This window comes from Anomaloglossus baeobatrachus, unplaced genomic scaffold (genome assembly GCF_048569485.1).
Source record: "Anomaloglossus baeobatrachus isolate aAnoBae1 unplaced genomic scaffold, aAnoBae1.hap1 Scaffold_4425, whole genome shotgun sequence".
Lineage (NCBI taxonomy): Eukaryota > Metazoa > Chordata > Amphibia > Anura > Aromobatidae > Anomaloglossus > Anomaloglossus baeobatrachus.
The window spans coordinates 1-25,260 of record NW_027443762.1 but is presented as its reverse complement, the minus strand read 5'-3'; the positions used below and the strand labels follow the sequence as shown (position 1 = coordinate 25,260).

The following is a 25,260-nucleotide window of genomic DNA, read 5'->3' as shown; positions in this document are numbered from 1 at the left end:
CTGGTACCAGCACATCCAGCTCTGCTACATCACACCCGAGCCATTCCTGGTACCGGCACGCTCAGCTCTGCTACATCACACTGAGGAAAGTAGGTGATGCTGACCATTCGCCCGGTATGACGCTCTCGGCGTGCCGCGGAGTCCGGGATGGAGCCGTCCGTGGACCATGCAGTACTGTCTAATCCATTAATATTGTACGTCCTGATTGCAGCCCACGCGCCCGTCCAGCTCTGCTGCATCCAGCGGTACAGCCGGGGCCTCCGGATCTGCCTCGGCATCATGTGGAGAGATCAGCAGCAGCGAGCCCAGCACACCTGCACAGACCCCACTAGCGGCTCCCATCATCCCATCACCTTCACTGACCTCTCCGGTGGCCCCATTGCCAGCCCCGGGACCCTCCAAGGTAAAGATTGGGGGTAGTCTTGTCCTTTGTGCCCCATCCTCATGGCCAGGCCCTGATCTGTGCGTATTTCCAGGAGGAAGAGAACCTGCGGGCTCAGGTGAAGGACCTCGAGGAGAAGCTGGAGACCCTGAAGATGAAGAGGTCTGAGGACAAGGCCAAGCTGAAGGAGTTGGAGAAGTCCAAGCTCCAGCTGGAGCAGCTCCAGGAGTGGAAGAGTAAGATTCAGGAGCAGCAGGCCGACCTCCAGCGCCAGCTAAAGGAGGCCAAGAAGGTGGGTGACCGGCCCTGGAGAGGACACGTCCACCGGGCAACAGTATCCAACCATCATGTCTTCTGTACAGGAGGCCAAGGAAGCTCTGGAGGCCCAGGAGCGCTACATGGAGGAGATGGCCGACACTGCAGACGCTATAGAGATGGCCACACTGGATAAGGAGATGGCCGAGGAACGAGCAGAGTCCTTACAGCAGGAAGTGGAGACCCTAAAAGAGAAGGTGGAGGAGCTGACCATGGACCTGGAGATCCTGAAACATGAGATTGAGGAGAAAGGTGGGTCATGTCATAGTGGAGTAGGCTACCCGGGGTAGAGTGGTATACTAAGAGGGGGTGGGGTAATAAACAGGCGGTGGACTGTGTGCTTAAAGGCAGTAAAGTGATATACAGGAGGTGGTGGGTAATGTACAGGCGGTGGAGTGTATGGCAGGAGGTGGTGGGTAATGTACAGGAGGCGGTGGAGTGTATGGCAGGAGGTGGTGGGTAATGTACAGGCGGTGGAGTGTATGGCAGGAGGTGGTGGGTAATGTACAGGAGGCCGTGGAGTGTATGGCAGGAGGTGGTGGGTAATGTACAGGAGGCGGTGGAGTGTATGGCAGGAGGTGGTGGGTAATGTACAGGCGGTGGAGTGTATGGCAGGAGGTGGTGGGTAATGTACAGGCGGTGCAGTGTATGGCAGGAGGTGGTGGGTAATGTACAGGTGGTGCAGTGTATGGCAGGAGGTGGTGAGTAATGTACAGGCGGTGGAGTGTATGGCAGGAGGTGGTGGGTAATGTACAGGCGGTGGAGTGTATGGCAGGAGGCGGTGGGTAATGTACAGGCGGTGGAGTGTATGGCAGGCGGTGGGTAATGTACAGGCGGTGCAGTGTATGGCAGGAGGTGGTGGGTAATGTACAGGTGGTGGAGTGTATGGCAGGAGGTGGTGGGTAATGTACAGGCGGTGGAGTGTATGGCAGGCGGTGGGTAATGTACAGGCGGTGCAGTGTATGGCAGGAGGTGGTGAGTAATGTACAGGCGGTGGAGTGTATGGCAGGAGGTGGTGGGTAATGTACAGGCGGTGGAGTGTATGGCAGGAGGCGGTGGGTAATGTACAGGCGGTGGAGTGTATGGCAGGAGGTGGGTAATGTACAGGCGGTGGAGTGTATGGCAGGAGGTGGTGGGTAATGTACAGGGGGTGGAGTGTATGGCAGGACGTGGTGGGTAATGTACAGGCGGTGGAGTGTATGGCAGGAGGCGGTGGGTAATGTACAGGCGGTGGAGTGTATGGCAGGAGGCGGTGGGTAATGTACAGGCGGTGCAGTGTATGGCAGGAGGTGGTGGGTAATGTACAGGCGGTGGAGTGTATGGCAGGAGGTGGTGGGTAATGTACAGGCGGTGGAGTGTATGGCAGGAGGTGGTGGGTAATGTACAGGAGGTGGAGTGTATGGCAGGAGGTGGTGGGTAATGTACAGGCGGTGGAGTGTATGGCAGGAGGCGGTGGGTAATGTACAGGCGGTGCAGTGTATGGCAGGAGGCGGTGGGTAATGTACAGGCGGTGGAGTGTATGGCAGGAGGCGGTGGGTAATGTACAGGCGGTGCAGTGTATGGCAGGAGGCGGTGGGTAATGTACAGGCGGTGCAGTGTATGGCAGGAGGTGGTGAGTAATGTACAGACTGTGCAGTGTATGGCAGGAGGTGGTGGGTAATATACAGGCGGTGGAGTGTATGGCAGGAGGTGGTGGGTAATGTACAGGAGGCCGTGGAGTGTATGGCAGGAGGTGGTGGGTAATGTACAGGAGGCGGTGGAGTGTATGGCAGGAGGCGGTGGGTAATGTACAGGCGGTGGAGTGTATGGCAGGAGGTGGTGGGTAATGTACAGGCGGTGGAGTGTATGGCAGGAGGTGGTGGGTAATGTACATGCGGTGGAGTGTATGGCAGGAGGTGGTGGGTAATGTACAGACTGTGCAGTGTATGGCAGGAGGTGGTGGGTAATGTACAGGAGGCGGTGGAGTGTATGACAGGAGGCGGTGGGTAATGTACAGGCGGTGGAGTGTATGGCAGGAGGTGGTGGGTAATGTACAGGCGGTGGAGTGTATGGCAGGAGGTGGTGGGTAATGTACAGGCGGTGGAGTGTATGGCAGGAGGTGGTGGGTAATGTACATGCGGTGGAGTGTATGGCAGGAGGTGGTGGGTAATGTACAGACTGTGCAGTGTATGGCAGGAGGTGGTGGGTAATGTACAGGAGGCGGTGCAGTGTATGGCAGGAGGCGGTGGGTAATGTACAGGCGGTGCAGTGTATGGCAGGAGGTGGTGAGTAATGTACAGACTGTGCAGTGTATGGCAGGAGGTGGTGGGTAAAATACAGGCGGTGGAGTGTATGGCAGGAGGTGGTGGGTAATGTACAGGCGGTGGAGTGTATGGCAGGAGGCGGTGGGTAATGTACAGGCGGTGGAGTGTATGGCAGGAGGCGGTGGGTAATGTACAGGTGGTGTAGTGTATGGCAGGAGGTGGTGGGTAATGTACAGGCGGTGGAGTGTATGGCAGGAGGTGGTGGGTAATGTACAGGAGGTGGAGTGTATGGCAGGAGGTGGTGGGTAATGTACAGGCGGTGCAGTGTATGGCAGGAGGTGTTGGGTAATGTACAGGCGGTGCAGTGTATGGCAGGAGGTGGTGGGTAATGTACAGGCGGTGGTGGGTAATGTACAGTAGGTGGAGTGTATGGCAGGAGGCGGTGGGTAATGTACAGTAGGTGCAGTGTATGGCAGGAGGTGGTGGGTAATGTACAGGAGGTGCAGTGTATGGCAGGAGGTGGGGGGTAATGTACAGGAGGTGGAGTGTATGGCAGGAGGCGGTGGGTAATGTACAGGAGGCGGTGGAGTGTATGGCAGGAGGTGGTGGGTAATGTACAGGCGGTGGTGGGTAATGTACAGTAGGTGGAGTGTATGGCAGGAGGCGGTGGGTAATGTACAGGAGGCGGTGGAGTGTATGGCAGGAGGTGGTGGGTAATGTACAGGCGGTGCAGTGTATGGCAGGAGGTGGGGGGTAATGTACAGGAGGTGGAGTGTATGGCAGGAGGTGATGGGTAATCTACAGGCGGTGGAGTGTATGGCAGGAGGTGGTGGGTAATGTACAGGCGGTGGAGTGTATGGCAGGAGGTGGTGGGTGATGTACAGGCGGTGGAGTGTATGGCAGGAGGTGGTGAGTAATGTACAGGAGGCGGTGGAGTGTATGGCAGAAGGTGGTGGGTAATGTACAGGCGGTGGAGTGTATGGCAGGAGGTGGTGGTTAATGTACAGGTGGTGGAGTGTATGGCAGGAGGCGGTGGGTAATGTACAGGCGGTGCAGTGTATGGCAGGAGGCGGTGGGTATTGTACAGGCGGTGGAGTGTATGGCAGGAGGCGGTGGGTAATGTACAGGCGGTGGAGTGTATGGCAGGAGGCGGTGGGTAATGTACAGGCGGTGGAGTGTATGGCAGGAGGCGGTGGGTAATCTACAGGCGGTGGAGTGTATGGCAGGAGGTGGTGGGTAATGTACAGGAGGCGGTGCAGTGTATGACAGGAGGCGGTGGGTAATGTACAGGAGGCGGTGGAGTGTATGGCAGGAGGCGGTGGGTAATGTACAGGAGGTGGAGTGTATGGCAGGAGGTGGTGGGTAATGTACAGGCGGTGGAGTGTATGGCAGGAGGTGGTGGGTAATGTACAGACTGTGCAGTGTATGGCAGGAGGCGGTGGGTAATCTACAGGCGGTGGAGTGTATGGCAGGAGGTGGTGGTTAATGTACAGGAGGTGGAGTGTATGGCAGGAGGTGGTGGGTAATGTACAGGCGGTGGAGTGTATGGCAGGAGGTGTGGGTAATGTACAGACTGTGCAGTGTATGGCAGGAGGCGGTGGGTAATCTACAGGCGGTGGAGTGTATGGCAGGAGGCGGTGGGTAATGTACAGGATGTGGAGTGTATGGCAGGAGGCGGTGGGTAATGTACAGGCGGTGCAGTGTATGGCAGGAGGCGGTGGGTAATCTACAGGCGGTGGAGTGTATGGCAGGAGGCGGTGGGTAATGTACAGGCGGTGGAGTGTATGGCAGGAGGTGGTGGGTAATGTACAGGTGGTGTAGTGTATGGCAGGAGGTGGTGGGTAATGTACAGGCGGTGGAGTGTATGGCAGGAGGCGGTGGGTAATGTACAGGCGGTGGAGTGTATGGCAGGAGGTGGTGGGTAATGTACAGGTGGTGTAGTGTATGGCAGGAGGTGGTGGGTAATGTACAGGAGGTGGAGTGTATGGCAGGAGGCGGTGGGTAATGTACAGGAGGTGGTGGGTAATGTACAGGCGGTGGAGTGTATGGCAGGAGGTGGAGTGTATGGCAGGAGGTGGTGGGTAATGTACAGGCGGTGGAGTGTATGGCAGGAGGTGGTGGGTAATGTACAGGAGGTGCAGTGTATGGCAGGAGGCGGTGGGTAATGTACAGGCGGTGGAGTGTATGGCAGGAGGTGGTGGGTAATGTACAGGAGGTGGAGTGTATGGCAGGAGGCGGTGGGTAATGTACAGGAGGTGGTGGGTAATGTACAGGCGGTGGAGTATATGGCAGGAGGTGGAGTGTATGGCAGGAGGTGGTGGGTAATGTACAGGAGGTGGTGGGTAATGTACAGGAGGTGCAGTGTATGGCTGGAGGTGGTGGGTAATGTACAGGATGTGGAGTGTATGGCAGGAGGTGGTGGGTAATGTACAGGCGGTGCAGTGTATGGCAGGAGGTGGTGGGTAATGTACAGGCGGTGGTGGGTAATGTACAGGCGGTGGAGTGTATGGCAGGAGGTGTGGGTAATGTACAGGAGGTGGAGTGTATGGCAGGAGGCGGTGGGTAATGTACAGGCGGTGGAGTGTATGGTAGGAAGCGGTGGGTAATGTACAGGAGGTGCAGTGTATGGCAGGAGGTGGTGGGTAATGTACAGGAGGTGCAGTGTATGGCAGGAGGTGGTGGGTAATGTACAGGCGGTGGAGTGTATGGCAGGAGGCGGTGGGTAATGTACAGGAGGTGGTGGGTAATGTACAGGCGGTGGAGTGTATGGCAGGAGGTGGAGTGTATGGCAGGAGGTGGTGGGTAATGTACAGGCGGTGGAGTGTATGGCAGGAGGTGGTGGGTAATGTACAGGAGGTGGTGGGTAATGTACAGGAGGTGCAGTGTATGGCAGGAGGTGGTGGGTAATGTACAGGATGTGGAGTGTATGGCAGGAGGTGGTGGGTAATATACAGGAGGTGGAGTGTATGGCAGGAGGCGGTGGGTAATGTACAGGCGGTGGAGTGTATGGCAGGAGGCGGTGGGTAATGTCCAGGAGGTGGAGTGTATGGCAGGAGGCGGTGGGTAATGTACAGGAGGCGGTGGAGTGTATGACAGGAGGTGGTGAGTAATGTACAGGCGGTGGAGTGTATGGCAGGAGGCGGTGGGTAATGTACAGGCGGTGGAGTGTATGGCAGGAGGCGGTGGGTAATGTACAGGAGGTGGAGTGTATGGCAGGAGGTGTGGGTAATGTACAGGAGGTGGAGTGTATGGCAGGAGGCGGTGGGTAATGTACAGGCGGTGGAGTGTATGGCAGGAGGCGGTGGGTAATGTACAGGAGGCGGTGGAGTGTATGACAGGAGGTGGTGGGTAATGTACAGGAGGCGGTGGAGTGTATGACAGGAGGTGGTGAGTAATGTACAGGCGGTGGAGTGTATGGCAGGAGGCGGTGGGTAATGTACAGGATGTGGAGTGTATGGCAGGAGGCGGTGGGTAATGTACAGGCGGTGCAGTGTATGGCAGGAGGCGGTGGGTAATCTACAGGCGGTGGAGTGTATGGCAGGAGGCGGTGGGTAATGTACAGGCGGTGGAGTGTATGGCAGGAGGCGGTGGGTAATGTACAGGTGGTGTAGTGTATGGCAGGAGGTGGTGGGTAATGTACAGGATGTGGAGTGTATGGCAGGAGGTGGTGAGTAATGTACAGGAGGCGGTGGAGTGTATGACAGGAGGTGGTGAGTAATGTACAGGCGGTGGAGTGTATGGCAGGAGGCGGTGGGTAATGTACAGGCGGTGGAGTGTATGGCAGGAGGTGGTGGGTAATGTACAGGTGGTGTAGTGTATGGCAGGAGGTGGTGGGTAATGTACAGGCGGTGGAGTGTATGGCAGGAGGCGGTGGGTAATGTACAGGATGTGGAGTGTATGGCAGGAGGCGGTGGGTAATGTACAGGCGGTGCAGTGTATGGCAGGAGGTGGTGGGTAATCTACAGGCGGTGGAGTGTATGGCAGGAGGCGGTGGGTAATGTACAGGCGGTGGAGTGTATGGCAGGAGGTGGTGGGTAATGTACAGGCGGTGGAGTGTATGGCAGGAGGTGGTGGGTAATGTACAGGCGGTGGAGTGTATGGCAGGAGGTGGTGGGTAATGTACAGGCGGTGCAGTGTATGGCAGGAGGTGGTGGGTAATGTACAGGCGGTGGTGGGTAATGTACAGGATGTGGAGTGTATGGCAGGAGGCGGTGGGTAATGTACAGGCGGTGGAGTGTATGGCAGGAGGCGGTGGGTAATGTACAGGCGGTGGAGTGTATGGCAGGAGGCGGTGGGTAATGTACAGGCGGTGGAGTGTATGGCAGGAGGTGGTGGGTAATGTACAGGCGGTGGAGTGTATGGCAGGAGGCGGTGGGTAATGTACAGGCGGTGGAGTGTATGGCAGGAGGTGGTGGGTAATGTACAGGAGGTGGAGTGTATGGCAGGAGGCGGTGGGTAATGTACAGGAGGTGGAGTGTATGGCAGGAGGCGGTGGGTAATGTACAGGCGGTGGAGTGTATGGCAGGAGGTGGTGGGTAATGTACAGGCGGTGGAGTGTATGGCAGGAGGCGGTGGGTAATGTACAGGAGGTGGTGGGTAATGTACAGGCGGTGGAGTGTATGGCAGGAGGTGGAGTGTATGGCAGGAGGTGGTGGGTAATGTACAGGCGGTGGAGTGTATGGCAGGAGGTGGAGTGTATGGCAGGAGGCGGTGGGTAATGTACAGGAGGTGCAGTGTATGGCAGGAGGCGGTGGGTAATGTACAGGCGGTGGAGTGTATGGCAGGAGGTGGAGTGTATGGCAGGAGGCGGTGGGTAATGTACAGGAGGTGGTGGGTAATGTACAGGCGGTGGAGTATATGGCAGGAGGTGGAGTGTAATGTACAGGAGGTGGTGGGTAATGTACAGGATGTGGAGTGTATGGCAGGAGGTGTGGGTAATGTACAGGCGGTGGAGTGTATGGCAGGAGGCGGTGGGTAATGTACAGGAGGTGGAGTGTATGGCAGGAGGCGGTGGGTAATGTACAGGCGGTGGAGTGTATGGCAGGAGGTGGAGGGTAATGTACAGGCGGTGGAGTGTATGGCAGGAGGTGTGGGTAATGTACAGGAGGTGCAGTGTATGGCAGGAGGTGGAGGGTAATGTACAGGCGGTGCAGTGTATGGCAGGAGGTGGTGGGTAATGTACAGGATGTGGAGTGTATGGCAGGAGGCGGTGGGTAATGTACAGGCGGTGGAGTGTATGGCAGGAGGTGGAGGGTAATGTACAGGCGGTGGAGTGTATGGCAGGAGGCGGTGGGTAATGTACAGGCGGTGCAGTGTGTGGCAGGAGGTGGTGGGTAATGTACAGGATGTGGAGTGTATGGCAGGAGGTGTGGTTAATGTACAGGCGGTGGAGTGTATGACAGGAGGTGGTGAGTAATGTACAGGAGGTGGAGTGTATGGCAGGAGGCGGTGGGTAATGTACAGGCGGTGGAGTGTATGGCAGGAGGTGGTGGGTAATGTACAGGCGGTGGAGTGTATGGCAGGAGGCGGTGGGTAATGTACAGGCGGTGGAGTGTATGGCAGGAGGTGGTGGGTAATGTACAGGCGGTGGAGTGTATGGCAGGAGGCGGTGGGTAATGTACAGGCGGTGGAGTGTATGGCAGGAGGCGGTGGGTAATGTACAGGCGGTGGAGTGTATGGCAGGAGGTGGTGGGTAATGTACAGGAGGTGGAGTGTATGGCAGGAGGTGTGGGTAATGTACAGGAGGTGGAGTGTATGGCAGGAGGTGGTGGGTAATGTACAGGCGGTGGAGTGTATGGCAGGGGGTGGTGGGTAATGTACAGGAGGCGGTGGAGTGTATGACAGGAGGTGGTGAGTAATGTACAGGCGGTGGAGTGTATGGCAGGAGGCGGTGGGTAATGTACAGGAGGCGGTGGAGTGTATGACAGGAGGTGGTGAGTAATGTACAGGCGGTGGAGTGTATGGCAGGAGGCGGTGGGTAATGTACAGGCGGTGGAGTGTATGGCAGGAGGCGGTGGGTAATGTACAGGCGGTGGAGTGTATGGCAGGAGGCGGTGGGTAATGTACAGGCGGTGGAGTGTATGGTAGGAGGCGGTGGGTAATGTACAGGCGGTGGAGTGTATGGCAGGAGGCGGTGGGTAATGTACAGGCGGTGGAGTGTATGGCAGGAGGCGGTGGGTAATGTACAGGCGGTGGAGTGTATGGTAGGAGGCGGTGGGTAATGTACAGGCGGTGGAGTGTATGGCAGGAGGCGGTGGGTAATGTACAGGCGGTGCAGTGATTTGTGTGTACATACAGTGCGGTCTTTTGTTTGGCTTTCGGTCAGTATTCTTTGGTTGTGCTCTCACGACTTGAGTGGCGACAGCAGCCACTGGCATTGGGGGGTCTCCAGACCCCTAGTGTTGGAGCTGTGGCTGTGACCCTTCCTGCAGTACTCCTTCATGGTTTCCGGTCCTCACACACGGCCGTGTTCTTGTCTGTAGGGTCTGATGGTGCGGCGTCCAGCTACCAGGTGAAGCAGCTGGAGGAGCAGAACGGTCGGCTGAAGGAAGCTCTGGTCAGGTGAGTGAGTCCTCCTGCTTGGGGGTCCCGGTGCCGGGCAGAGGAGCTGACTCTCCTCTCTGCAGGATGAGGGATCTGTCCGCCTCGGAGAAGCAGGAGCACGTGAAGGTGCAGAAGCAGCTGGAGAAGAAGAACACGGAGCTGGAGGGTCTGCGGCAGCAGAAGGAGAAGCTGCAGGAGGAGGCGTCACACACCGAGAAGACCATCGATGAGTTGAAGGAGCAGGTGAGAGAGCGGGGGTCCTGGAGACCCTCCACACATCCCCGCCGGGACCTGCTGACAAGATATGTTATATCTCCATGTGTAGGTGGACGCTGCTCTGGGAGCCGAGGAAATGGTGGAAACACTGACCGAGAGGAACTTGGACCTGGAAGAGAAAGTCCGAGAACTGCGCGAGACCGTCACCGACCTGGTACTAACCCGCAATCTACAGCGCACAAGTCTGACATCATGGATGGTCACCCTGTCTCCCATCCATTACCTGCCCTGGTGGACTAGTGTAGTGCTGTATACTGGCTATATATTCCCTGCTGGACTAGTCTTGATGATATATTTCCTGGTGGACTAGTGGAGGACGCTGTCCTGGTTATATATTTCCTGGTGGACTAGTCGAGGACGCTGTCCTGGTTATATAGTTCCTGGTGGACTAGTGGAGGACGCTGTCCTGGTTATATAGTTCCTGGTGGACTAGTGGAGGACGCTGTCCTGGTTATATATTCCCTGTTGGACTAGTGGAGACCTTTGTGTTAGTGGTAGATTCCCTGGTGGAGTAGTGGGAAGTCAGTCGCATTCTTACTTGGATTATTTATCTTTCTAGGAGGCCATCAATGAGATGAATGATGAGCTGCAGGAGAACGCCCGCGAGACCGAGCTGGAGTTGCGTGAGCAACTGGACATGGCAAACGCCCGCGTGCGGGAGGCTGAGAAGCGCGTGGAGGCGGCTCAGGAGACGGTGGCGGATTACCAGCAGACCATCAAGAAGTACCGGGACCTGACCTCTCACCTGCAGGTGACACAATGAGTGTCCGGTCTACAATGGCCGCACACGTTCAGGCTGCCCCATGTTCTAGCCGCACACGTTCAGACCCCCACATCCGGGCCGCACACACGTTCAGACCCCCACATCTGGGCCGCACACGTTCAGACCCCCACATCCGGGCCGCACACGTTCAGACCCCCACATCTGGGCCGCACACACGTTCAGACCCCCACATCTGGGCCGCACAAGTTCAGACCCCCACATCCGGGCCGCACAAGTTCAGACCCCCACATCCGGGCCGCACACGTTCAGACCCCCACATCCGGGCCGCACACGTTCAGACCCCCACATCCGGGCCGCACAAGTTCAGACCCCCACATCCGGGCCGCACAAGTTCAGACCCCCACATCCGGGCCGCACACGTTCAGACCCCCACATCCGGGCCGCACACGTTCAGACCCCCACATCCGGGCCGCACACGTTCAGACCCCCACATCTGGGCCGCACACGTTCAGACCCCCACATCCGGGCCGCACACGTTCAGACCCCCACATCCGGGCCGCACACGTTCAGACCCCCACATCCGGGCCGCACACGTTCAGACCCCCACATCCGGGCCGCACACGTTCAGACCCCCACATCCGGGCCGCACACGTTCAGACCCCCACATCCGGGCCGCACACGTTCAGACCCCCACATCCGGGCCGCACACGTTCAGACCCCCACATCCGGGCCGCACACGTTCAGACCCCCACATCCGGGCCGCACACGTTCAGACCCCCACATCCGGGCCGCACACGTTCAGACCCCCACATCCGGGCCGCACACGTTCAGACCCCCACATCCGGGCCGCACACGTTCAGACCCCCACATCCGGGCCGCACACGTTCAGACCCCCACATCCGGGCCGCACACGTTCAGACCCCCACATCCGGGCCGCACACGTTCAGACCCCCACATCCGGGCCGCACACGTTCAGACCCCCACATCCGGGCCGCACACGTTCAGACCCCCACATCCGGGCCGCACACGTTCAGACCCCCACATCCGGGCCGCACACGTTCAGACCCCCACATCCGGGCCGCACACGTTCAGACCCCCACATCCGGGCCGCACACGTTCAGACCGCCACATCCGGGCCGCACACGTTCAGACCGCCACATCCGGGCCGCACACGTTCAGACCGCCACATCCGGGCCGCACACGTTCAGTCCGCCACATCCGGGCCGCACACGTTCAGACCGCCACATCCGGGCCGCACACGTTCAGACCCCCACATCCGGGCCGCACACGTTCAGACCCCCACATCCGGGCCGCACACGTTCAGACCCCCACATCCGGGCCGCAAACGTTCAGACCCCCACATCCGGGCCGCACACGTTCAGACCGCCACATCCGGGCCGCACACGTTCAGACCGCCACATCCGGGCCGCACACGTTCAGACCGCCACATCCGGGCCGCACACGTTCAGTCCGCCACATCCGGGCCGCACACGTTCAGACCCCCACATCCGGGCCGCACACGTTCAGACCCCCACATCCGGGCCGCACACGTTCAGACCCCCACATCCGGGCCGCACACTTTCAGACCGCCACATCCGGGCCGCACACGTTCAGACCCCCACATCCGGGCCGCACACGTTCAGACCCCCACATCCGGGCCGCACACGTTCAGACCCCCACATCCGGGCCGCACACGTTCAGACCCCCACATCCGGGCCGCACACGTTCAGACCCCCACATCCGGGCCGCACACGTTCAGACCGCCACATCCGGGCCGCACACGTTCAGACCGCCACATCCGGGCCGCACACGTTCAGGCCGCCACATCCGGGCCGCACACGTTCAGGCCGCCAAATCCGGGCCGCACACGTTCAGGCCGCCACATCCGGGCCGCACACGTTCAGGCCGCCACATCCGGGCCGCACACGATCATGCCGCCACATCCGGGCCGGACACGTTCATTCCACACATCCGGGCTGCACACTTTCAGGGTGCCACATCCAGGCTGCACACTTTCAGGGTGCCACATCCAGGCTGCACACGTTCAGGCCGCCACCTCCGGGCCGCACACGTTCAGACCGCCACATCCGGGCCGCACACGTTCAGACCGCCACATCCGGGCCGCACACGTTCAGACCGCCACATCCGGGCCGCACACGTTCAGACCGCCACATCCGGGCCGCACACGTTCAGACCGCCACATCCGGGCCGCACACGTTCAGACCGCCACATCCGGGCCGCACACGTTCAGACCGCCACATCCGGGCCGCACACGTTCAGGCCGCCACATCCGGGCCGCACACGTTCAGGCCGCCACATCAGGGCCGCACACGTTCAGACCGCCACATCCGGGCCGCACACGTTCAGACCGCCACATCCGGGCCGCACACGTTCAGACCGCCACATCCGGGCCGCACACGTTCAGACCGCCACATCCGGGCCGCACACGTTCAGACCGCCACATCCGGGCCGCACACGTTCAGACCGCCACATCCGGGCCGCACACGTTCAGACCGCCACATCCGGGCCGCACACGTTCAGACCGCCACATCCGGGCCGCACACGTTCAGGCCGCCACATCAGGGCCGCACACGTTCAGGCCGCCACATCCGGGCCGCACACGATCATGCCGCCACATCCGGGCCGGACACGTTCATTCCACACATCCGGGCTGCACACTTTCAGGGTGCCACATCCAGGCTGCACACGTTCAGGCTGCCACCTCCGGGCCGCACACGTTCAGGCTGCCACATCCGGGCCGCACACTTTCAGGGTGCCACATCCAGGCCGCACACGTTCAGGCCGCCACCTCCGGGCCACACACGTTCAGGCTGCCACGTCTGGGCCGCACACGTTCAGGCCGCCACATCCGGGCTGCACACTTTCAGGGTGCCACATCCAGGCTGCACATGTTCAGGCTGCCACCTCTGGGCCACACATGTTCAGGCTGCCACGTCCAGGGCAGACCATCAAGAAGTACCGGGACCTGACCTCTCACTTGCAGGTGACGCAATGAGTGTCCTGTCTACAAAGGCTGCCTCATGTTCTAGCCGCATACGATTAGACCCCCACATCCCGGCCGCACACGTTCGGGCCCGCACACGTTTGGGCCGCCACGTCCGGCCTGCACACGTTCGGGCCGCCACGTTCAGGCCGCCACCTCCGGGCCACACACGTTCAGGCCGCACACGTTCAGGCTGCTATGTCCAGGGCCACTCACTAGATCACGGCTTCTTCCGTTGCAGGAGGTGAACCGCGAGCTGCACAGCCAGCAGGAGGCCACCGTGGAGAAGGAACAGCAGCCGTCACCAGAGATGTTCGACTTCAAGATCAAGTTTGCAGAAACTAAAGCTCACGCCAAGGTGGGGGACAGAGGATGGCTCCGGGGGTCCGGGCTCCTCTGGGCGGGGTTTAATTGCCTTCTTCTTACAGGCTATCGAAATGGAGCTGCGCAAGATGGAGGTGAACCAGGCCAACCGCCACGTGTCCCTCCTCACATCCTTCATGCCGGACAGCTTCCTGCGCCACGGAGGAGACCACGACTGCATCCTGGTGCTGCTGCTCATCCCCAGACTCATCTGCAAGGTCAGGCCGACGGCGCCGGAGCCTAGCATGAGGGCTGCGAACAGGCAAGCTGACGGGTGTGTGTCTCCCCCAGGCGGAGCTCATCAGTAAGCAGGCCCAGGAGAAGTTTGAGCTGTCCGAGGCCAACGAAGAGAAGACCGGGATGAGGGGAGCGGTGGGGGAGCAGATGAGCTTCGCCGCTGGGCTGGTGTATTCCCTCAGCCTCCTGCAGGCCACGCTACACAAATACGAGCAGTAAGTGCACAAGTGTCCAGGCGCCAGCGTACAGCGTGTATACAGGGAAACCGCCGAGAGCCAGCGTACAGCGCATATACAGGGAAACCGCCGAGCGCCAGTGTACAGCACATATACAGGGAAACCGCTGAGCGCCAGTGTACAGCGCATATACAGGGAAACCGCTGAGCGCCAGTGTACAGCGCATATACAGGGAAACCGCCGAGCGCCAGCGTACAGCGCATATACAGGGAAACCGCCGAGCGCCAGCGTACAGCACATATACAGGGAAACTGCTGAGCGCCAGCGTACAGCGCATATACAGGGAAACCGCCGAGCGCCAGTGTACAGCGCATATACAGGGAAACCGCTGAGCGCCAGTGTACAGCACATATACAGGGAAACCGCTGAGCGCCAGCGTACAGCGCATATACAGGGAAACCGCCGAGCGCCAGCGTACAGCGCATATACAGGGAAACCGCCGAGCGCCAGCGTACAGCACATATACAGGGAAACCGCTGAGCGCCAGCGTACAGCGCATATACAGGGAAACCGCCGAGCGCCAGTGTACAGCGCATATACAGGGAAACCGCCGAGCGCCAGTGTACAGCGCATATACAGGGAAACCGCCGAGCGCCAGCGTACAGCGCATATACAGGGAAACCGCCGAGCGCCAGTGTACAGCGCATATACAGGGAAACCGCCGAGCGCCAGTGTACAGCGCATATACAGGGAAACCGCCGAGCGCCAGTGTACAGCGCATATACAGGGAAACCGCCGAGCGCCAGTGTACAGCGCATATACAGGGAAACCGCCGAGCGCCAGCGTACAGCGCATATAGAGGGAAACCGCCGAGCGCCAGCGTACAGCGCATATACAGGGAAACCGCCGAGCGCCAGTGTACAGCGCATATACAGGGAAACCGCTGAGCGCCAGCGTACAGCGCATATACAGGGAAACCGCTGAGAGCCAGCGTACAGCGCATATACAGGGAAACTGCCGAGCGCCAGTGTACAGCGCATATACAGGGAAACCGCCGAGCGCCAGTGTACAGCGCATATACAGGGAAACCGCTGAGCGCCAGCGTACAGCGCATATACAGGGAAACCGCCGAGCGCCAGTGTACAGCGCATATACAGGGAAACCGCCGACCACACAGCATATATACACCATGTGCAGAATTATTAGGCAAATGAGTATTTTGATCACATGATACTTTTTATACATGTCGTCCTACTCCAAGCTGTATAGGCTGAGAGCCAACTACCAATGAAGTAAATCAGGTGATGTGCATCTCTGTAATGAGGAGGGGTGCGGTGTAATGACACAACACCCTATATAAGGGGAGCTTCATTATTAGGCAACTTCCTTTTCTTTGGCAAAATGGGTCAGAAGAGAGACTTGACGGGCTCTGAAAAGTCCATATTGTGAATGTCTTGCAGAGGGATGCAACAGTCTTGAAATTGCCAAACCTTTGAAGCGTGATCACCGAACAATCAAGCGTTTCATGGCAAATAACCAACAGGGTCGCAAGAAGCGCTGGGCAAAAAAGACGCAAAATAACTGCCCATGAATTGAGGAAAATCAAGCGTGAAGCTGCCAAGATGCCATTTGCCACCAGTTTGGCCATATTTCACAGCGGCAACGTTACTGGAGTATCAAAAAGCACAAGGTGTGCCATACTCAGGGACATGGCCAAGGTAAGGAAGGCTGAAAACCACCACCTCTGACCAAGAAACAGAAGATAAAACCTCAAGACTGCGCCAAGAAATATCTGAAGACTGATTCTTCACAGGTTTTCTGGACTGATGAAATGAGAGTGACTCTTGATGGGCAGATGGATGGGCCAGAGGCTGGATCAGTAAAGGGCAGAGAGCTCCACTCCCACTCAGACGCCAGCAAGGTGGAGGTGGGGCACTGGTATGGGCTGGGGTCATCAAAGATCAACTTGTGGGACCTTTTCGGGTTGAGGATGGAGTGAAGCTCAACTCCCAGACCTACTGCCAGTTTCTGGAAGACAACTTCTTCAAGCAGTGATACAGGAAGAAGTCGGTATCGTTCAAGAAACACATGATTTTCATGCAGGACAATGCTCCATCACATGCATCCAACTACTCCACAGCGTGGCTGGCCAGTAAAGGTCTAAAAGATGAAAAAATAATGACATGGCCCCCTTGTTCACCTGATCTGAACCCCATAGAGAACCTGTGGTCCCTCATAAAATGTGAGCTCTACAGGGAGGGAAAACAGTCCACCCCTGGGAACAGTGTCTGGAGGCTGTGGTGGCTGGAGGCTGTGGTGGCTGGAGGCTGTGGTGGCTGGAGGCTGCGGTGGCTGGAGGCTGTGGTGGCTGCTGCACGCAATGTTGATCGTAAACAGATCAAGCAATGACAGAATCTATGGATGGTCGGCTGCTGAGTGTCATCAGAAAGAAAGGGGGTGATATTGGTATCTCATTTTTTGGGGTTTTGTTTTTGCATGTAAGAAATGTTTATTTCTACATTTTGTGCAGTTATATTGGTTTCCTGGTGAAAATAAACAAGTGAGATGAGAATATATTTGGTTTTTATTAAGTTGCCTAATAATTCTGCACAGTAATAGTCACCTGCACAAACCGATCCTCCTAAGAACCAAATCTAAAAAACCCCTCCAATTGCCAGCTGTGTGGCATGGCGCATTGTCCTGCTGGAAACACCAGTCCTCAGAGTTGGGGAACATTGCCTGAGCAGAAGGAAGCGGCTGTTTTTCCATGATAACCTTGTATGCGGCTTGATTCATGCGTCCTTCACAAAGTTTAATCTGCCCAATTTCAGCCTTGCTGAAGCATCCCCAGATCATCACTGATCCTACACCAAATTTCACATGTGGCTTGTACGCCTCTCCAGGTCTCCGTCTAATCATTAGACAACCAGGTGTTGGGCAAAGCTCAAAATTAGACTCCTCAGAGAAGATTACCTTACTCCAGTCCTCTATGGTCCAATCCTGATGGTCTTTGGCAAACTTCAGCCTGGCTCTCCTTTGCTCCTCATTGATGAAAGGATTTTTTTCTAGCTTGACATGACTTGAGCCCTACCATCATCAAACTACAAAACAATGAAATAGAGACATCCCTGCACCAGAAGCCAATTGACCGTCCAACATATCTGAAATGGGACAGTTTCCATCCAAAACACATAGAAACCTCTATAGTGTACAGCCAGGCCATCCGGTACAATCAGATATGTTCCAACACTACAGATAGAGACAATCACCTTGAGGGCCTCAGAAAAACCTTTCTGAATCAAGGCTACCGCCCAAGAATGATTGAAGACCAGATTACAAGAGCCACCAGAACATCAAGAAACCATCTCCTACATTATAAAGCTAAAGAAGAAAACAATTAATCAAATCCCAGAGAGACAGGAGAGTCCGGGTGTACTAACATGATGACCGATGGCACATTCAGAGCAGGATTGAAGGGGGTCGCAAATCTTTTTACATCAATTAAGAAATGTGCTCTTCAGAGCATCTGGGGCCGTCACAGCCCGGACCAGACCCCCAATCAGAGGACAATAAAGCGTCCACACTGCTTATCTATGAAGTGCTGCAATATTTACTGCCACAACTGCTTGTCCCCTTGTCATACTGATCGTTCTGCCTCATGTCACTTGTCTGCTCCAGTCTATGTCCTGTTGTGTATAAATAGGTGACTCTTCAGATTTTGTGCTATGATGAGACCGGATGAGTCTGAAACGTTTGCTATTATTACCATCTTTTCAGTTACCATTAAAAGGTATCAACCACTGAGGGCTTCAGGTCTTTTAAACAATTTTTTTTCCCTCTACTGGCTAACACAGTACAAAGATATATATATCCCTGTATCAATAGAGCGCATTGACGTCATGCAGTTCCTACTGTCTTCCAGCAGGTGTCAGTGTTGCTCTCTGTTTGCTTTTGTGCTGCCTCTCTGCCCTCTGTGTACATTGTGCGGAGCAGAGATGACTGTATACGTTATGCTTGCTGGGATCAGTAGTTCTCCTGCATGTAGGGGCTGAGGACCCAGAGCGGTTAGGTGTACAGTGGTGGGGGAGGGGCGATGCAATCCACAGTAATGAGTTTATGGTCAAGATTAGCTGCAGATTTGATATAAGATCCACACATTTGTGTCTCGTTTGTTGGGGATTTTTCCCTTCACTGTAGAATGAGAAGAATTGATGGATCCTCTGCAGAGGATCAGTCTCCTGCAAATCAAAAATAAGCCACGTGTGCACGAGACTGCAGGAGCGTCAATCACAATAAACACTACAAAAATGAAATGTGTGCAGAGGATGTTTCTCCATTGCTTCATTGGGGGACACAGGAACCATGGGCCAGTCTGCTGCCACCTGCAGGCCGACACTAACAATACATGTGAGAGAATAAAGAACCTGACTCCTCAGCCCCAGGCTGCACCCAGCGTCCCGACACCCAGGAACTCAGCGGAGATCGGTGTCATTCAGAGGCAGACAAGGTCACAGACACACAGCTGTGCACCCAGGAACTCAGCGGAGATCACTGTTATTCGGAGGCAGACAAGGGCACAGACACCCAGCTGTGCACCCAGGAACTCAGCGGAGATCGGTGTCATTCAGAGGCAGACCAGGGCACAGACACCCAGCTGTGCACCCAGGAACTCAGCGGAGATCGGTGTCATTCGGAGGCAGACAAGGGCGCAGACACCCAGCTGTGCACCCAGGAACTCAGCAGAGATCGGTGTCATTCGGAGGCAGACAAGGGCGCAGACACCCAGCTGTGCACCCAGGAACTCAGCGGAGATCGGTGTCATTCGGAGGCAGACAAGGGCGCAGACACCTAGCTGTGCACCCAGGAACTCAGCGGAGATCGGTGTCATTCAGAGGCAGACAAGGTCACAAACACCCAGCTGTGCACCCAGGAACTCAGCGGAGATCACTGTTATTCGGAGGCAGACAAGGGCACAGACGCCCAGCTGTGCACCCAGGAACTCAGCGGAGATCGGTGTCATTCAGAGGCAGACAAGGGCGCAGACACCCAGCTGTGCACCCAGGAACTCAGCGGAGATCGGTGTCATTCGGAGGCAGACAAGGGCGAAGACACCCAGCTGTGCACCCAGGAACTCAGCAGAGATCGGTGTCATTCGGAGGCAGACAAGGGCACAGACACCCAGCTGTGCACCCAGGAACTCAGCGAGGTTCAGTGTCATTCGGAGGCAGACAAGGGCGCAGACACCCAGCTGTGCACCCAGGAACTCAGCGGAGATCGGTGTCATTCGGAGGCAGACAAGGGCACAGACACCCAGCTGTGCACCCAGGAACTCAGCGGAGAGCGGTGTCATTCGGAGGCAGACAAGGACGCAGACACCCAGCTGTGCACCCAGGAACTCAGCGAGGTTCAGTGTCATTCAGAGGCAGACAAGGGCACAGGCACCCAGCTGTGCACCCAGGAACTCAGCGGAGAGCGGTGTCATTCGGAGGCATACAAGGGCGCTGACACCCAGCTGTACACCCAAGAACTCAGCGGAGATCGGTGTCATTCGGAGGCAGACAAGGGCGCAGACACCCAGCTGTGCACCCAGGAATTCAGCGGAGATCGGTGTCATTCGGAGGCAGACAAGGGGCAGACACCCAGCTGTGCACCCAGGAACTCAGCGGAGAGCGGGGTCATTCGGAGGCATACAAGGGCGCTGACACCCAGCTGTACACCCAAGAACTCAGCGGAGATCGGTGTCATTCGGAGGCAGACAAGGGCGCAGACACCCAGCTGTGCACCCAGGAATTCAGCGGAGATCGGTGTCATTCGGAGGCAGACAAGGGCGCAGACACCCAGCTGTGCACCCAGGAACTCAGCGGAGATCGGTGTCATTCAGAGGCAGACAAGGGCACAGACACCCAGCTGTGCACCCAGGAACTCAGCGGAGAGCGGTGTCATTCGGAGGCATACAAGGGCGCTGACACCCAGCTGTACACCCAAGAACTCAGCGGAGATCGGTGTCATTCGGAGGCAGACAAGGGCGCAGACACCCAGCTGTGCACCCAGGAATTCAGCGGAGATCGGTGTCATTCGGAGGCAGACAAGGGCGCAGAGACCCAGCTGTACACCCAAGAACTCAGCGGAGATCGGTGTCATTCGGAGGCAGACAAGGGCGCAGAGACCCAGCTGTGCACCCAGGAACTCAGCGGAGATCGGTGTCATTCGGAGGCTGACAAGGGCACAGACACCCAGCTGTGCACCCAGGAAACTCAGCGGAGATCGGTGTCATTCGGAGGCAGACAAGGGCGCAGACACCCAGCTGTGCACCCAGGAACTCAGCGGAGATCGGTGTCATTCGGAGGCAGACAAGGGCGCAGAGCTGTCTTAGCTGTGATTAGGATCATTGACCCCAATTCATCAAAGCTTTAACCACATAAAGTGATACAATTTTCGTGCAGCTCAGATCCTTTTCTTGCCGGTTTCTCCCGGCTCCTTTTGATATTGTTGGATGGTGCACAGCATCGCAGGTCGTATAACTCATGATGGGCTGTGGCTGACATCTTTGATGTCCCTGACGCTCCACATTCGAGGAGAGACGCCTCCACCTGCCCTTAGCACGTCCTCTCATCATGACAGTTTTCTGGAGGAATCGGGGCCTTTGTCTTTTGGAGACCTCCCCGCAGTCCGGGTACCGGCTCCTGCTTTTGCCCTGCATGGTGATGGCTTCTTTCGGTTGATGCCTTTTAGTAGGGACATGTCCTCTCATTCTAGAGGCCGCAGGGTTTGCCTCGTTCAGCTGCTCTCTGTGCAGTGGGGCGGTACCAGTCTGTATTGCTGGCTGCGGTACCAGTCTGTATTGCTGGCTGTGGTACCAGTCTGTATTGCTGGCTGCGGTACCAGTCTGTATTGCTGGCTGCGGTACCAGTCTGTATTGCTGGCTGCGGTACCAGTCTGTATTGCTGGCTGCGGGTACCAGTCTGTATTGCTGGCTGCGGTACCAGTCTGTATTGCTGGCTGCGGTACCAGTCTGTATTGCTGGCTGCGGTACCAGTCTGTATTGCTGGCTGCGGTACCAGTCTGTATTGCTGGCTGCCGGTACCAGTCTGTATTGCTGGCTGCGGTACCAGTGTGTTGCGCTGGCTGCGGTACCAGTGTGTTGCGCTGGCTGCAGTACCAGTCTGTATTGCTGGCTGTGGTACCAGTCTGTATTGCTGGCTGCGGTACCAGTGTGTTGCGCTGGCTGCGGTACCAGTCTGTTGCGCTGGCTGCAGTACCAGTGTGTTGCGCTGGCTGTGGTACCAGTGTGTTGCGCTGGCTGCGCACCAGTCTGTTTGGCTGGCTGCGGTACCAGTGTGTTGCGCTGGCTGCGGTACCAGTGTGTTGCGCTGGCTGCGGTACCAGTGTGTTGCGCTGGCTGCGGTACCAGTGTGTTGCGCTGGCTGCGGTACCAGTCTGTTGCGCTGGCTGCGGGCACCAGTCCACGTGTTCAGATATCATACATTTCATACAGGCGCAGCAGCGGTCCGTTACCTTCACAGGACAGGAGTCGGGCAGTCACAGGTCAGATCGCCTCTAGCGCCACCATTGTTCTCTGGCTCCAATCTGTCAATGCGGGCGGTCTGACCAGGGCACGGCCCGCTACTCCAGTGTCCGTTATATCCCATTAGGTGGCTTCCCAGTCGTCCGTCCACGTCTTTGGAGAGCTCTTACCTCTTGGGTCTCGGGTTGCACATCTTAGCAGAAGGAACTACAAGCGGCGGCTACTCGGGCGATCACCTGAGGACGGCTGGTATTAGTTTTCTCACCCCAGAAGCAACTTTAGAGCGTCCCATGGTCCCTGCATCCCCCAATTAAGCAAACGAGAATTAACGATTTTAGTCACTCGCCGTACAGTCGGTCTCTCATTGGGGGCCACGGCCCTCTGTTGGGGGGTGATTTTTGGTTTTACTCCTCAGCCTTTTGCCCGTTATCTGGGTATCGGCCGCCGGGTGCAGCCGGTGGAGAAGAGTCGGCTTTTATCTCAGTATGATGTATTCTTACTGTCGGCCTCCAGGTGGCAGCAAATACCCCACGGCTCCTGCGTCCCCCAATGACGGGAACCACAAAGACTTATTCTGGGGAAGGGAAAGGCTTTTATCTCTGATGCCATCTAGTGACGTAGCCATCCTAAAAACCGATATGGACCCTTCACTGAGCCTTGTCACATGAAAGACAGATGTTTATAGTGAATACAAAAATCTTCCATATTCGGTCTGGAGTCTGAGTCGCGTGCAAAAATCCCGGCACCTCCGTCCTCAGCTGCTGCCACTGAGTTCTGTCACCAGGTTATTTCTCCCCCATCTGAGAGCAGCATCATGTAGAGAAAGGGACTCTGATTCCAGCGATGTGTCGCTTAGTGGACTGTCTGCTGTCTCCTCTGCTGCAGAGCTCATAAATATGCTGGACTACCTGCCGCACGCCAAGTAGTCCTGTAATGATAATCTACTGATGATTAATCAGTCATTTTATGAAAACCGCTAAGCAGCCCAGTAAGTGACACATCAGGGTCTCTGTCTCTGCATTATGCTGCACTCAGATTACATAGCAAAAACCTGGTGATAGATTCCCTTTAATGGTCGTCTGATGAAGAGTCTGCCGCTAAATGCCCAAATCATAAGGATCTGCTGCCTTCATCTCCTGTGTAATCACTGACTAATGACATCCAGAGGTGCTCGATAGAGACAAGTCCGGAGACGCTGCAGCCGCAAGAGACGAGTCCAGAGACGCTACAGCCACTGGCGACGAGTCCGGAGACGCTGCAGCCACTGGCGACGAGTCCGGAGACGCTGCAGCCACTGGAGACTAGTCCAGAGATGCTGCAGCCTCGGGAGGCTGAGTCCAGAGATGCTGCAGCCACTGGAGACGAGTCCAGAGATGCTGCAGCCACTGGAGACGAGTCCAGAGATGCTGCAGCCACTGGAGACGAGTCCAGAGACCGGAGACTCTGCAGCCTCGAGTGGCTGATGCCAGAGATGCTGCAGCCACTGGAGACGAGTCCAGAGACGCTGCAGCCAGAGAAGACGAGTCCGCAGACTCTGCCGAGCCGCGGGAGAATGTTCGGGCCATGCAAGCCGGTCACGGTGATTCCACAGGAGCTGCCGGCAGCAGATCCTGATGATTTGTACATTCCGCTGCAAAACTTTCTTCAGACGACCATTAATGACCCCAGTGATAGCGGCCGGGGCTGGAAGAGCTGGGATTTCTGTGCATGGTGCTCATACTCAAGACTGGATACGTCCTGTAATGTCCCCATCTGCTGATTCCCTCCGCCTCTCTCCTCCGTGTCCGGGGATTCCCTCCGCCTCTCTCCTCCATGTCCGGGGATTCCCTCCGCCTCTCTCCTCCGTGCCCGGGGATTCCCTCCGCCTCTCTCCTCCGTGCCCGGGGATTCCCTCCGCCTCTCTCCTCCGTGCCCGGGGATTCCCTCCGCCTCTCTCCTCCGTGCCCGGGGATTCCCTCCGCCTCTCTCCTCCGTGCCCGGGGATTCCCTCCGCCTCTCTCCTCCGTGCCCGGGGATTCCCCTCCGCCTCTCTCCTCCGTGCCCGGGGATTCCCCTCCGCCTCTCTCCTCCGTGCCCGGGGATTCCCTCCGCCTCTCTCCTCCGTGCCCGGGGATTCCCTCCGCCTCTCTCCTCCGTGCCCGGGGATTCCCTCCGCCTCTCTCCTCCGTGCCCGGGGATTCCCTCCGCCTCTCTCCTCCGTGCCCGGGGATTCCCTCCGCCTCTCTCCTCCGTGCCCGGGGATTCCCTCCGCCTCTCTCCTCCGTGCCCGGGGATTCCCTCCGCCCTCTCTCCTCCGTGCCCGGGGATTCCCTCCGCCTCTCTCCTCCGTGCCCGGGGATTCCCTCCGCCTCTCTCCTCCGTGCCCGGGGATTCCCTCCGCCTCTCTCCTCCGTGCCCGGGGATTCCCTCCGCCTCTCTCCTCCGTGCCCGGGGATTCCCTCCGCCTCTCTCCTCCGTCCCCGGGGATTCCCTCCGCCTCTCTCCTCCGTGCCCGGGGATTCCCTCCGCCTCTGTCCTCCGTATCCGGGGATTCCCTCCGCCTCTGTCCTCCGTGCCCGGGGATTCCCTCCGCCTCTGTCCTCAGTGTCTGGGGATTCCCTCCGCCTCTGTCCTCCGTGTCTAGGGATTCCCTCCGCCTCTGTCCTCCGTGCCCGGGGATTCCCTCCGCCTCTGTCCTCAGTGTCCGGGGATTCCCTCCGCCTCTGTCCTCCCGTGTCCGGGGATTCCCTCCGCCTCTCTCCTCCGTGCCCGGGGGATTCCCTCCGCCTCTGTCCTCAGTGTCCGGGGATTCCCTCCGCCTCTGTCCTCCGTGTCCGGGGATTCCCTCCGCCTCTGTCCTCCGTGTCCGGGGATTCCCTCCGCCTCTGTCCTCCCGTGTCCGGGGATTCCCTCCGCCTCTGTCCTCCCGTGTCCGGGGATTCCCTCCGCCTCTGTCCTCCCGTGTCCGGGGATTCCCTCCGCTCTGTCCTCCCGTGTCCGGGGATTCCCTCCGCCTCTGTCCTCCCGTGTCCGGGGATTCCCTCCGCCTCTGTCCTCCGTGTCCGGGGATTCCCTCCGCCTCTGTCCTCCGTGTCCGGGGATTCCCTCCGCCTCTCTCCTCCGTGCCCGGGGATTCCCTCCTCTCCTCCGCGTGTTGTCCGATCAGTGTTTGGGGGGGTGAATATTTCGGGGGGTTTCCTCCCTCTCGGTGGCCGCTCTGACATCAGCTTTGCTCCTCAGGGCCCTGAATAAGTGCAGTGCGGAGGTCTATAAGAAGGTGGGCATGCTGTACCCGGAGATGAGCGTGCACGAGCGATCCCTCGACTTCCTGATCGAGTTACTGCACAAGGATCAGCTGGACGAGACGGTGAACGTGGAGCCGCTCACCAAGGCCATCAAGTATTACCAGGTAGAGGGCAATGCCAGGGTGGGGGGTACTTATATAATACAGAGGACTGAGTACTAATGACTGACACCTGCAGCAGCTCGTCTC

General features: G+C 57.6%; 1 protein-coding gene across 1 annotated transcript in view; it reads left to right on the top strand.

Moving 5' to 3' along the window:
* DCTN1 (dynactin subunit 1) overlaps positions 1 to 25,176 on the top strand; it is a gene marked incomplete at both ends in the record, with an annotated part of 33,158 nt that extends 7,982 nt beyond the window's left edge. Inside the window, 11 exons of the mRNA XM_075332708.1 lie at positions 212 to 403; positions 477 to 674; positions 745 to 949; positions 9,423 to 9,501; positions 9,567 to 9,726; positions 9,809 to 9,913; positions 10,319 to 10,510; positions 13,729 to 13,845; positions 13,916 to 14,068; positions 14,142 to 14,302; positions 25,008 to 25,176. Of these exons, the coding sequence (XP_075188823.1) occupies positions 212 to 403; positions 477 to 674; positions 745 to 949; positions 9,423 to 9,501; positions 9,567 to 9,726; positions 9,809 to 9,913; positions 10,319 to 10,510; positions 13,729 to 13,845; positions 13,916 to 14,068; positions 14,142 to 14,302; positions 25,008 to 25,176 (1,731 nt within the window). The remainder of the gene's footprint in view (positions 1 to 211; positions 404 to 476; positions 675 to 744; positions 950 to 9,422; positions 9,502 to 9,566; positions 9,727 to 9,808; positions 9,914 to 10,318; positions 10,511 to 13,728; positions 13,846 to 13,915; positions 14,069 to 14,141; positions 14,303 to 25,007) is intronic.
* Between the last annotated feature and the right edge of the window lie 84 nt (positions 25,177 to 25,260).